Source organism: Notothenia coriiceps, unplaced genomic scaffold (genome assembly GCF_000735185.1).
Source record: "Notothenia coriiceps isolate Sejong01 unplaced genomic scaffold, NC01 NC01_scaffold00037246, whole genome shotgun sequence".
NCBI classification, from domain to species: Eukaryota; Metazoa; Chordata; class Actinopteri; order Perciformes; family Nototheniidae; genus Notothenia; species Notothenia coriiceps.
Window position 1 is genome coordinate 437913 of NW_011369947.1, and position 12537 is coordinate 450449.

Here is a 12537-nt window from a genome sequence, read left to right on the forward strand (position 1 = left end):
CTGTGTGTGTGTGTGTGTGTGTGTGTGTGTGTGTGTGTGTGTGTGTGTGTGTGTGTGTGTGTGTGTGTGTGTGTGTGTGTGTGGCTTGTTTATAACAACTGTCAAATTTAATTTTAGTATATTTTACTTCATTGTTATGTTGTTTTTTTACAACATGAAAATACAGTCAAAATTGTATCGTTTTGTCACAATACTGACATTTTTGATATTATAGATTTTTGGTACCATTTCAATACTTTGGAAACATTGACAAAGCATTTGGCAAATGCATCCAACAGTCACAAGGGGGACTAGTAATCTGATTACCCTCACTGTTCTACTGAAGTTCATTCTCCATCACCCCCCCGGGACAGCACAGGTAGAACCAGTCAAGTGGATCAGAAACAGTTTAACACTAAGAGGTCATTAGGAGTGACACAAGCTCTTATGCAGCACTTTCAGATGACTGTAATTTAAACGTTGGAGTTCAAAAAGTTTCCACACAAAAAATCCATCAGACAAAACGCTTTTTAAATTGTTTAGATATTTAGCATTTTCATCTTTTCAATACCATTAAAATACTCTTGAGACTAGAGTTCTTATGGCTTTTTAAATTTGACTTATAAGCCTTCTGTATAAGTCTGCGAGAGTGAAACTGCCTCCTAGATTGACTGCAGTGTGTGACTCAATATCAGAAACTCGCTGGTATGTTGTGTTTCTCCTCGGAGCAACTAGGAATAGCAGTGAGATCAGAGTAGGTGATTCCCTTTTCAAGAAAGGAAAACCTCCTTACAAAACCCATTAAGAAGAATTGTAAGTATTATTTTATGAGTCATGTCTGCCCTTTGTAGCAATCATCTGGTCTGCCATTAGTTTTACCATCCAACCCTGAGCAAACATCAAGATCGTATGGCCGTTTATGGCGCTACCTAGCTTAAATGTATTTTAGATTTTTCTATGGGATGCCAGTAAACTATAAATGTACGCTTAGTTTTAAAATAAACTTATAGCAATCAAGCATGCACAACAAAACTGCAAAATGGAGAGGCATGCATTTACTCCTTTTTCAGGACCTGTATTGTCTCCGAGCACAGAGAGAGACATGGAAGCTAGTTTTGTTTTATGGGTGTAGGTCGGGTAGAGAGCCAATAAAGGCGTAACAATGGCTCCCTTCATGATAACAGAGTCTCCTCTGATTTCTCGCCCACTGCCTGCGAATAATATTATCAGCCCACCCCTTTGCAAAAACTGACAGCGCCACTTGACAGTCGTGTGTGTGTTTTTTATGTGTGTTTCAGTTGAAGGGGGGTGTGGACAGGAGGGTGTGTGTAGGGTTGACATGATTAATTCAGGGCGGTGGTCACACAGTGGCATTTTTATTTCTAGGTTTTTTGTAGCGTGGGGTTATGTACAGTAGGGTCCGTCTCATTCTGACCCCAGTTGTATTCTGTCTATGCGCTCGCTCGCTCACTCTCTCTCTCTCGCCCTCCCTCTCCTTCTGTGAGCTAGTTATTCATCCAGTGCGAGTCAGGGAGGGTGGGGATTCGGAAGACTGCTGTACCAGTCACACTTTGTCAGTTTCTCATTCCCTAACCCCCGTCTCTCTCTCTCTCTCCCCCCCTCTCTCTCTCTCTCCCCCTCTCTCTCTGTATCTGTCCCTGCTCTGCTGTTTTCTCTCTTTGCTGCTGCCGCCCTGCTGCCTGCCGGCTCGCCCTCACAGTTCAGGGAGAGGCTTTGCCGTCCTGTGGAAGAGCAATCCATATTGGATTTTGATGATTGAAGGGGGAAACCTAGTCTCAACAAGGTAAGTTACAATACGTTTCATAGAAGGTGAACTAACTTGTGTGCCGACATGCTCCAGGGTTGTTGTTTACTTAATCGGGCAAGATTTCTGTTCTGTGTTTGAGGATCTGTTCTGGTTAATATGTCCTTTTTTATTGCGGACACTTTACAGTGTTTGACTAATGGGCTCCTGTCTCCTGAATTCCTTTTGGTTCATCATTAACTCAAACCTTGTGAACTCTCTTTTTCCATCCCTATGATTCATTGACATGGTTCTCATAGGAAATGTTTCCCCCTCCCTCTCCGCTTGTTGTATCTGTTTTGGAGATGCTAACCGGCCACTTTGGAGCCAAGGCTGCCTAATATCGAACTGGTGGTTTTTGCAGCGGGAGATATTAACACTGGGTTTTTACTTTTCAAACCACTTTTGTTTTAGTTTGGTCACAAGACAGCACTGGCTTAGCTGTGGGCTGTAACTTCTGAACATTCCTCGTGAAAGAGGACAGAAGTCATTGCCTAAAGGCCATCGCCTGAAGGTACGACGGTGTCCAAGTGGTCATGTGTCTGCAGCCAAATGGCTTCCGTCTGTCATGGGAATAAAACAGCAGACACTTTGTGGACCCGTCTTACAGTTGTGAGGAAGTTGCTGTCCTCTTGGGGAAAGACTTGTAGTATTGCTAAAACAAATAAACAACATTCAAACAACACAGTTCAGTTGCTCAGTTTATACTGCTGGTTGTTCTTGTAAAGTTGTGTGATTTCACAGTGCTGGAATAAAAGGGCTTCATTTCCATTTTTTACAAACTTCAATCTTCTTCTTGGATTTGGAATACAAAGAAATGAGTGTATTTTCTTCCCTGTGTTCATGATCATAAGACCAATCACCTGACTTAAATCAGTTCATGATTAGTCAGTATGTTCATACAGTAGTTTGAACATGAAAACAGAGATTTAGATAACCAGCATTCAAAAAGCAAATCCTAAATATCTTAATCTTAATCCTGTGCACTGCGACAGTGTCCACGCCATCAGAGGCTTTTGGTGCCAACAAAACAAATCTACACTTAACTATTCAAATTCAATACATTACCAACACCATTTAAAGAGAGTATTGGCTTTAAGAACTTAAATTCCTATAGCAAAAATACAGATAATGAACTCAAATGAATGCCATGTGATGCGGTGAATCTGCCAGTGCACCATTTAAAGTCACTTTGTTGCAATGATCCTAACATCGCCACTCACCTGACCAGAGAGTCGTCTGCTTAATTTAAATGTTCAGCATTTTTCCTCAGAACAAGAGAGAGTCTACAAAGACATGAGGGTACGTTTGTTGAAAAGTGATGCGCCTGCCCAAACGCCTCATCGTTGGTACAAAATCAACCACAGCGTTATATGTAAGAGTTTTCTGAAATGTCATATATCTGTATAACAAACCGTCATTTGCACGGTGGGTGATAACGCTGGGGACTGCAAGGCGACAAAACTCCAGTTAAAGTTTGGGCGTTAGGAAGTTAAGTCACCGGTAAAAACTAATGCTTGAGAAGATCGACCAGAAAGATGCTGTAATGTTGACATTGACTCGTGGTTAAGCCCCTGTCACACTGTCCCGATATTGACACCCGATGGACACACGATTTAAGGAAATGTTCAAATTCGGCTCTGATCGTAACAACATCGGGCCATTCGTGAGGGCATCTTAAGCCATCGTATGACCGCCGGTGGAGTTTCTCAGGCTCCGGCAGCAACTTCGGGAACGGTGGCAACATCTTTGGCATCACAAAGCATTGCCGAAGGACCTTGTGAAGGTTCATTTTCGTGTTGACTTCGTGTGTCCATTTTGCCCTTCGTAAGGCATTCGTGAGGGCATCTTAAGCCATCGTATGACCGCCGGTGGAATTTATCAGGCTCCGGCAGCAACTTCGGGAGCGGTGGCAAAATCTTTGGCATGCCAAAGATGGCTTAAGATGCCCTCACGAATGGCCCGAAGTTGCTACGATCAGAGCCGAATTTGAACATTTCCTTTATCGTGTGTCCATCTGGTTGTTTTATTGCACAACAAAATCATGTAAACATATTATGTAAATAACCCAATTTGTGTTCTGTGAAACTAAAAAGGATATAATATATTATTTTTAAGGCGAGAAAGTTGTTGTTGCTATGGAAACAACATGACGGAGAAAACTTAATATCTTCTAAAGACGGAGAAAGTAAAGAACAAAGTCTGAAAATATCAGTACAGTATCATAATACTTTAACATAATTGTTTGTGTTACTTTCGTTGCAGTTGTATCTATGTCTTAAATGTAATGTAAATGTTGCCTTCGTGTGTGGTTCGGGGCCATCTTCGTGCGAAATTCACAATTCCATATTCGTGTGTCCATCGGGTGTCAATTTCGGGACAGTGTGACAGGGGCTTTAACAATTGAACCAACTGCAGGGGGGATTCTACAAAAGAAAGTCCAGTTTGTGATATATAATCGGTTTACACTGTAGATGTGTGCTGTTCAGCGTTTTACCTTTGCCACATTTCACAACATTTAAAAAGATAACAAAACAATTGCGAAATAGCATTTCTCAACATACAACAAGCTCACTAGACTACACCTCAATTGTTTTATTATGATGTATCTTCTGTTGCTGTTTACCTGAGCTGCACCTTTGTGAGCCCTGCTCCCTTCCCTTCCACAGTTCTAACTATTAGCTGCTAATGATATTGGTTTAAGGCGGACTGTTCTTTAAGCCCAAGGCAGTGAAAACTCAGAGCTTTGTAGATTGTATAATAATAGGTTGGTGACGGAGGAGACCACACCCTGCTTGTTCTTAACCTTGTGAATATGCTTCACACTTCACACTTGATATGGTGAAATCAACAGAAAAATATGCAGGTCTAAAAAAAAAAAAAAACAGCATCAATGTGAGCACATACTTGAAGTTGAACAGTGTGCTGTGGCAGTTCTCTCATACATGTGATTGCTACATAACGAGAAGAAACACGTTTTGGTTTTAGGGAACTTGGATGTCGATGTCGCGATTCTGGAGTGTTCAGGAAATGTCCTTTGTTTGCTCCCAGCTGGGTTCATCTGAGGAGAGCAGGGTGTTTGTGATTTCTCACTTTTCGGCGTGACTCTTGCACACAGATAGCAAGTTAGGTGCCGCCTTCCTGTGGGATAAGGGATGCCCTCCTTGTTCCTTTTAGCACCTCCTCTCTGATATGAGGCCATGTTGGAGCAAAGCATCCTGGGATTTGCGTAACGAGTGTTTGTTTGCCAATACATGAGGTTCTCTGTTATTGAATTTTCCGGGAATTGGGTCAAAATACTTCTTGTTGCCATTCATTGGTCTCAGGTTTTTGACAGGAAAACCTCAAAAGGACAGGGGATGATTCTCGACTGGCCGATCCATTAAAAGCCAAACCACCCGATAGTCATAGGGATTTTTTTATTTTAAATATCATTAGTTACTGTATGGGCCTCTGTTGTGGCATCCCCTCGCAGCGCTTCCTGTCAGACTGGGCACATCTACTACTTTTTGAGGGGAGATGCGAGCAACCCCTACCAATTTGGGCTGTTCCTAGTTTTTGTTGAAATCTGATAGGCTCATTGTGACTGCATTGTAGTTTTTGATTATATATTAAAAAAACATTGCGTTTCTGAGTCAGCATGTATGGTTGAGCGTGTGAAGCTCTTCATTTACTGACTATACATGTTTTGGTGCAGTTGTTGGCAGTATGCTGTGAGTTTTTCCAGCTCATCTGCTGCTGGCTCGCTCGGCAGGTCTTGATTTATTTCTGCTGGGAAGTGCTCTTACAAACTGAGAAGGCAGGTATCAGCACGAAATCCTAAACTGTCGTCACAGTCATCGTCACATTGTCTTTATAACAGCAAAAACTGTGTTGGTGGTAAAATGATTACCGACATGTTTTTTCTTATTGGCAAGGCCTGTCGATCTCAAAGAGCCAGACAATTAAGACTTGATTTTTATTTTTGTTTACCATTTCTGTAATTCATTATTGAAGGGGAATGCCTACTGTATACCTGGACATTTCACTATCCAGGAAATGTCACCACCACTTTTATAAAGCATAAGATTCCAACAAGGAAAGGACATGATAACGGTTCATTGACCTCGATGTAAAACATGATGAGGTTGATTACCAATCTGAAGAAACATTTATAAGGGAGATAATCTGAAGGCAGTGTCACAAAGGTTTACAAGTGTTTCATGTGTTTTTTTAGGCACATTGACAAACTAAATACTTACAATTCAAGTAAGGATTCCAGTCCAAAACACAATCTCACCTAACAAAGTTGTTATACATATATACAGCACATGAGAGCATGTTGTTGACTAGCCTAATATCTCCACGTCTATGCCCTGATTTTTGAAAAACTTGAAGAAAAGCCAATTTCTTTTATGAAATTTCAATATTGGAATGACTTCCATGGGAGAGGAGGAAGCATTGCCGCTGTGTGTGGTGCAGTGGGTTGTGAGTTGGTGTTCCGATCAGGGGGTCACAGGTTCGAACCCCACTGCAGTCAGCATGTCGTTGTGTCCCTGGGCAAGAAACCCAAATTGCTCCTGTGCGGATTGTCTACATTATTGAGTATGTAAGTTGCTTTGGATAAGAGCGTCTAACAAGTAACATGTAATGTAATGTGTTTGATTTGTTTAACGATATACAATTTAACAATAAGCTTGTTGGTGTGTGTTTTTGCAGATAATTGGGTAACAGCAACACCACAAGACGGCAAAGATGCTTCGACAGCTTCAGGAGTTGGGCTCTCATGCCGTGGACATCTACGACTTCCTCTTGGCTGGAGCTGGTAAGTGATTCACCCGACTAAATCCAAAAGATCCCTTTTTATGTCTCAGGGTCCCCGCGGATCCTTAAAAAGTCTTAAAAGTCTTACATTTATTTTTTGATATTCAAGGTCTAAACATTTCTAAAAAGGTCTGGAATTTTAGGAGGGGAGGTATTACATTGTATCTGGGGCAGTCATGTTGGGTAATGTGCACTGAATATTTCTCGTTATTCAAATGCAATAAAACTCAGTAACTGCTGTCTACAGTAGTTCATCGATTTGTTTGTATTGGTATTATTTTTTCCTTTTTAGAGGGCTTAAAAAGGTCTTAAAAGTCATAAAATGTGTACTTAAAATTTTTGCAGATGCCCTGATGTCTGTTATCTGACATTTCGTCTATCTTTCTTCCTCTAGATCCACGAATTCAGAAATATCCGCTGATGCAGAATCCCATTGCAATGTCTGCTATCCTGCTGTGTTACCTCTTCTTTGTGATGTACCTCGGACCTCGTATGATGGCCAATCGAAAGCCCTTCCAACTAAAGGAAGCCATGATAGTGTACAACTTCTCGCTAGTGGCACTGTCGACATTAATCGTCTACGAAGTAAGACACAAGACTTGAAGTCTCCTACATTTGAAGACATGTTGCAATTACACACAGCACAGTGGTCTGATAGGAAATTGCTTAATATTGGTTGAATTGATATCAAAATCGAGATGTAAATTGTTATAGCAAAGTGGTACACGTTCAATGTATAAAAATAAGTAGCAGCCTTTTAAAAGTTATTGAATATATACAAATAGTGAACAAATGCCAGTACTAACAATATTATACGTAAACATTGTATACCGTAATTTTCGGACTATAAGCCGCGCCTTTTTTTCCCATTTTTCGACCCTGCGGCTTATATAACGGCGCGGCTAATCTATGGATTTTTACAGCTAACGGCCACTAGGGGACCTCCTAAATCTGGATTTTACAGGTTACAGTCCACCACCTTTAACTCTATGGACTCTATGGCCCGTCCGCGCCCCCCACCTTTAACTCTATGGGCTCTATGGCCGTTCCGCGCCCCCCACCTTTAAGCGGCGGGCTCCAGCAGGAAAAGCTGGAGGCCGGAAAAGAGTGAGACAGGTAGCGCGTAAAAGTGGAACCGAGAGTGGTACGAGAGACAGAACGAGAGCAAGACAGACAGACATTACGAGAGCGAGACACTTTGTCCCCGTACCACTGGTTGAAAACCACTGCTGTAGATCACTGCCGGTACGTGCGCTGGGAGCGCACCGTTTAACTTTGAAAGTTGAAAAGTTTGTGTGTCTGAAATGCTATGTGATACAGTACAGTTTACACAGTACATGTTCTGTAGCTACTATTGCACTAAATGCTAACACTTGAATACGTTATGCAAATATGCAACTTGTTTGTTGAAATGTTAATAAATGGGAGCTTCCTCAAACAGCCATCTCTTTCCCGACAATCCCCTCTGTGCACGAACCCTTACATATGGTAATTAAACATTAAAACACCTGCGGCTTATAGTCCAGTGCGGCTTATATATGTACACATCATTCAATTTAGCTGCTGCGGCTTATATTCAGGTGCGCCTTATAGTCCGAAAATTAGGGTATATTGCCAATAAGTCACACAACAGTGTTCTGCCAGGGACTGTGCTGGTTGTTCATATCTGTAAGGATCTTTTTTGTTGTTGTTCTTAGCTAGGACTGCAAATTAAATTAATAAATTGTCTTGTTTTTTAGTTCCTTATGTCTGGTTGGACCTCCACGTATACCTGGCAATGCGACCCAGTCGATACGTCTGACAGTCCTGAAGCACTTCGAGTAAGTCCCTTCTGGATACTCAGTTGATACTTCATTAATACATTTGATGTGAAATGATTATATTTTAACCAAGTGTTTATTGTCCTCTCCAGATGGTCCGAGTGGCCTGGCTGTTCTGGTTCTCTAAGATTATTGAGCTCATAGACACAGTGAGTTCATTCTTTTTACTCGACTGCCTTATTGTGAAGTTTCGGTCACCATTGATTGGCTTTACTGATCAATACCATGTTTCGTTCAGCTTTTCTTCGTGTTGAGGAAAAAAGACGGCCAAGTGACCTTCCTGCACATCTTCCACCACTCCTTCATGCCCTGGACCTGGTGGTGGGGGATCATCTACGCTCCTGGTGGGTACACAAAGAGTTTGGAAATGATTAATGCAGTTGGAATAACAGGTGGGGGTGATGGCACCATTACTTCATCCTGACAATCAGCAGCACTGTCCTCCCTTCGGTATCTGCTCTTATCTCGTTAAAGACACACCGAGAAGGCTGTGTGAATGGTTCTTTGTAAACAAAAGTTGACTTCCTTATGACACATTTTATTATCACTTGTATATATTTTGAGTCATACTTTATTTTGACATATTTATGACTTTCTTGTGACATACTATGCTTTAAAGTTTTCATGATTTGACTTTATTTTTACTTTTTAGGTCTTCTCTTATGACCACATTTTCTCTCTCTCTCTCTCTCTCTCTCTCTCTCTCTCTCTCTCTCTCTCTCTCTCTCTCTCTCTCTCTCTATATATGAAAAAAAGCCAATTTATATATAGTCCTACTTCTAGTTTCTTGTTACTTTTATGCATTTTATTTAGTGGAGAGGGTCCATGCGAACAACACATACATTTTATTATGAGTCTATGCAATTTTTCCCCTACTCATTGTGCCTTGTTTAAGATACCATGATGTATTATTCTAAGATATTTTTGTTACCCTTTATGACATACATTACAGATGGACAGGGCCTCTGCAGATACAAACACTCCACAGATTTGTAGTGTTTCGAAAAATTCCTACTAAAATAGCTCTAAAGATTGAATGCAACGCTTTTAAAACCAATGTAAAAATCTATAAACGACAAATCAAATAATACATCAAAAAGAAAAATCGAATAAAGACGGATATTTTTTTAATTTGTATTTTCGGTACCTTCCATTCTGATTTATTTGTACCAAATCATACTTGACTTAATTCTTTTTTTCATACTATTCGAAAGGCAGGGTCTCTGCCAATACAGACAAAACACATACTTATAGTGGGTCATGAGTGATGATTGACAGGGATTATTTCTAGTCTACACGTAGTTTTTCATTTCGGAAAATCCATCTCATTGTGCCAGCCTAAAAATTCCATGTATGACTTCTTGGACCAGACTATACTTTGACTTTCTGCGAAATACTACAGTATGACACTTTTAAGACTTTTCTTATGACAAAAGTTACCATTTCATGAACAGAGCCTTTTTTAAGTGATGAGTTCTGTTTTGGTGTCTGACCTCGAAAGAAAACTCAGGAATGTACTGTAGAGTCCAGATTGTTTTGAATCAGCAGTTCTCTAGCTACACTGTTCTTCGTCTGAATGCTGTTTGTGATGATCCCCCAGGTGGAATGGGATCTTTTCATGCCATGGTGAATTCCTCCGTCCACATCATCATGTATTTCTACTACGGCCTTGCTGCTGCTGGACCTCGCTTCCAGAAGTTTTTGTGGTGGAAGAAATACATGACCGCCATTCAGCTGGTACGTGCTGGTCTGCACTTTTCTGTGTTTGCTTCATCAGTAATGTTGCTTAATTTAACATTTACTCGTAGGCTTCTAGGATAAGGATGATGTAGCTTGAATAGATTTGTTTTAAGAATTGCTCAGTGTCTTCTCAATACCTGCCAAGTTAAAGTCTGCTCCAAAGTCAGCGAGACCAATGGCTCAACATTTTCCTAAAGTGAACGTTTGGCTGACTCCTGATTTCTTCCCATAGACCCAGTTTGTCCTGGTGTCTCTCCACGCTACCCAGTATTACTTCATGGACAGCTGTGACTACCAGTTCCCCATGATCCTCCACCTCATCTGGATGTACGGCACCTTCTTCTTCGTGCTCTTCTCCAACTTCTGGATCCAGGCTTACGTGAAGGGTAAGCGGTTGCCAAAACAAGACGTTAAGCAGAGCATGAACGGCACCGCTGTCCACGCCAACGGAAAACACGAGAACGGCATCAACGGCTCGAATCGGCAGGAGAACGGCAACAGTCACAAGATGAAGAAGGCCTAGGAGAAGGAAAGCCCTCCGAAGCATGGCCATGTTAACCTGTTAAACCTACTACGGACTCCAAAGATAGTTTGGCTGTTTCTTTTCCTGTGTTTAGTTTCATGTGCAACAAAAGGGGAAGTGACATGGTCAATGATTTCCACAGTTGGGGTCCAACATTTTGGGTGGTTTCTTTTTGTTTGATGTTTTATAGCCAAGAAATGGAATAAAATGTATGAAGAGAAGATGTTTTATCATCCAAATGTTATCTTCACTGATGTTGCAACAACCTCTTAGTTCAGGATCACACTGGTGGCCTCGCACCTCTCTTGCCTTCACCACTTTTCCTGACCCTCACATTGTCCTGACCCCCCCTGTGGACAGATGACTGTACAGTTTCTATCAGACTTGAAAATACTTTTTGTAAATAGTTTTACAGCACAAAAATCCAACTAATTGTATTGGTATGCTTTAGACTTTCTAAATGTTATATTGTGTATTTAAAATTTAAATGCCAATAAATACAATTTTAAATTATTTTGTACACATTGTTTTGTAATGATTGTCGTGGCTTCCTTCCTTGTTTATCTATCGAGCCACTAGACGCCTTAAACAGACATGTTTTAACTTGTTTTCTAACTTTTATATTTGTGTTACTTACAGTTTGAAGAGTTGCTTGGCCTCCGATGGTTTGGATGGTATTAAGCGATGTGTTTGCTCAAAAATAAAATAACTTTTACGTGTGCAACAAAGAAAAGATGCCTTTTACAATATTCCAAATAAATAAGCAAAAATAAAATAACAAATAACTTTGGTATTCTTTCTTCTTGACAAGGCTTATATAACTTAATAACTTAAAGGTGGCTTTTCTTATAAAATCAAAAATACTGGCTCTAACAATGATTATCTTGCAGAAAGCTACTTACTTACTCTGTGTAACTCGGTTGTCAGAGCGTTGGGGGAAGACTGACATTGTGTTGCAACAAAGAAGACAAGTATTTGTGTTATTTGCTTGGGCCTCTTGTCTCAGCCATCCCAATAATGCGAAGAGAGTGGGAGGTAAACAAGAGTCCCATTCTTCTTTAGAGAAAAGATGTATAGTAAGAGGCAGAGAGAAAGCATCACATCCAGATCTACACCAACACATCTCAACAGCTGGTTCATCAGGGTCAGAAGAAGTGCTGTCATGGAAATGCTTTCCCTATACTCAAATGGATGGCAGCTTAATAAACCACTTATCCACTACATATTTGTTTATAAAGTGGAACAAGCAGCTTTTTCTTTATCGCATCATTCCATATGCCTGCACCGTAAATCAACTTCAAAATTACATTATGAAACTGAGCTTGTGAGCAGGAATTGAATGCTCTCGCCTGCATTATATATTAAAAGGTGTTTCCAACATTTTCCCATTCATGTTTGAAAAAGAAGTGAGCTCAACATTACAAACCCCCCAAAGATAAGTTCAACACCACTGTACTGTAGACTTCCATAACACATGTATTAAAATATATACCTCTGATAGATTTGCTCAGAATTAAACAATATAATTGGATTGGACTGCACATGATTGGTCAACCTTTTAAAGTCACTATAGGTTTTTTTTTTGGTGTAAAACCTACACCGATAATTAGTTTGTGATGAAGGTGTTTGGATTAAATTAAGAAAATGAAGAGAAACTCCCTCTGGAGGGAACTTTGGGATGTTAGCCTTTGCAGACCATTGACATGCACAAAAACCTATATAACAGACTACATGAAAGAGAGAACCCCAACAGGCGTAAAAGGCCTTTTTGAATGAAGTATTAAGTAGCGTTAAATGGCAATATACAGTAAAGTATCTAAGGTTAATGTGTTGATGAGTGTGTCTTGAATGAACAGGCAGTAACTGGG

The 12537-nt window shown here is 40.5% G+C and overlaps 1 protein-coding gene across 3 annotated transcripts in view; it reads left to right on the forward strand.

Moving 5' to 3' along the window:
• The window catches only part of elovl1b (ELOVL fatty acid elongase 1b), a 21077-nt gene extending 9895 nt beyond the window's left edge, over window positions 1-11182 (forward strand). Inside the window, exons 2-9 of one of the 3 annotated variants that reach the window (XM_010794464.1) lie at window positions 1700-1783; window positions 6482-6587; window positions 6981-7171; window positions 8326-8406; window positions 8499-8555; window positions 8645-8750; window positions 10007-10143; window positions 10379-11182. In XM_010794464.1, coding sequence (XP_010792766.1) covers window positions 6518-6587; window positions 6981-7171; window positions 8326-8406; window positions 8499-8555; window positions 8645-8750; window positions 10007-10143; window positions 10379-10669 — 933 coding nt within the window. In that variant the 5' untranslated portion in view covers window positions 1700-1783; window positions 6482-6517 and the 3' untranslated portion in view covers window positions 10670-11182. Of the gene's footprint in view, window positions 1-1356; window positions 1784-6481; window positions 6588-6980; window positions 7172-8325; window positions 8407-8498; window positions 8556-8644; window positions 8751-10006; window positions 10144-10378 lie in introns of those variants that run through there. The other 2 variants (XM_010794461.1, XM_010794465.1) reach the window with 2 other exon arrangements.
• The last annotated feature ends 1355 nt before the right edge of the window (window positions 11183-12537 follow it).